The 904-nt window shown below is 51.4% G+C and overlaps 1 protein-coding gene across 1 annotated transcript; it reads right to left on the minus strand.

Annotated features, from left to right (window-relative positions):
• Window positions 1–98: 98 nt before the first annotated feature.
• On the minus strand, window positions 99–812 carry LOC109463162 (nitric oxide-associated protein 1-like). The gene has a single exon (XM_019759878.1). It carries the CDS (start codon window positions 810–812, stop codon window positions 99–101), a length of 714 nt encoding a protein of 237 aa, XP_019615437.1.
• Window positions 813–904: the final 92 nt, after the last annotated feature.

Consider the following 904-nt stretch of genomic DNA (forward strand, 5'->3'; position numbering starts at 1 on the left):
CTTTGTGCTTGTTTGGAAACTCACCTGGCAGAAATCGGACTCCAAGAGACGATTGAAGAGCGTAGACTTCCCACGTGGTGTTTCCCAGCAGGTACACATCACCCTCGGTAACCCCACATGGTCTGGATCTCCGTAATCAACGCCTCCACCCCGTACCCTGTCTTAGCACTGATCAGGCAAACGTGCTTTATGTTCTTGTTGTCATGCAGCCCCGCCCGGAGACAGGCCATGAACAGTTCGTCCTCTGTTCTCCTGGTGTAGCCGGACCCGTCTGGGGGGAGCAGGTCAAACTTGTTCCCTACCACCACCAGCCACTTGTCTTTTCCCACAAGGTCCAACAGGTTGGTGAAGATGCTACAGGGGAAGTCTAAGAGGTCGACCATCAGTATGATTAAGGCATTCTTCTTTTCCTTGAGAGGAGCCAAGACCTCCACATAGTGGTCTCTGGAGACCTGGACATCAAGGGCTATTTTGTGGTTTGTTAGGAGTACGCACCGTTGGCACTTCACACCACTCAGTTCATCTTCACTCAAGCTCTTAAATTTTGCACTTGGGAGGAAGCCAGGTTTCATGCCGTCATAGCACTGTAGGTGTGCCCCACAGCCCTGGCAGGGGACGGTGGATGGAGGGACCTCAGGATCAGCCTCTCCGACTATCTGGTGTGTTTTCTTCCGACTAGCTCTGCCCTTCTGCAGCTCCTGAATCACTTCCCTGGGCCTGCCCATGTCCATGAAGCGGAGATCCCCGGGCTGTGTCGCCTCAATGATGTCACGATACGATTCAATATCTTCCTCTTCTTCAGTAACGAACATGTCATCTGACTCATTCACATTTCCAGCAGCATGTGCATTCACTTCTTTTGTTTTCTGAAAGTTTCTGTCTTCTTTGACTTCAGTTCCTGCCA

The sequence above is a fragment of the Branchiostoma belcheri genome, unplaced genomic scaffold (genome assembly GCF_001625305.1).
Source record: "Branchiostoma belcheri isolate BF01 breed outbred unplaced genomic scaffold, Haploidv18h27 scaffold123, whole genome shotgun sequence".
NCBI lineage: Eukaryota > Metazoa > Chordata > Leptocardii > Amphioxiformes > Branchiostomatidae > Branchiostoma > Branchiostoma belcheri.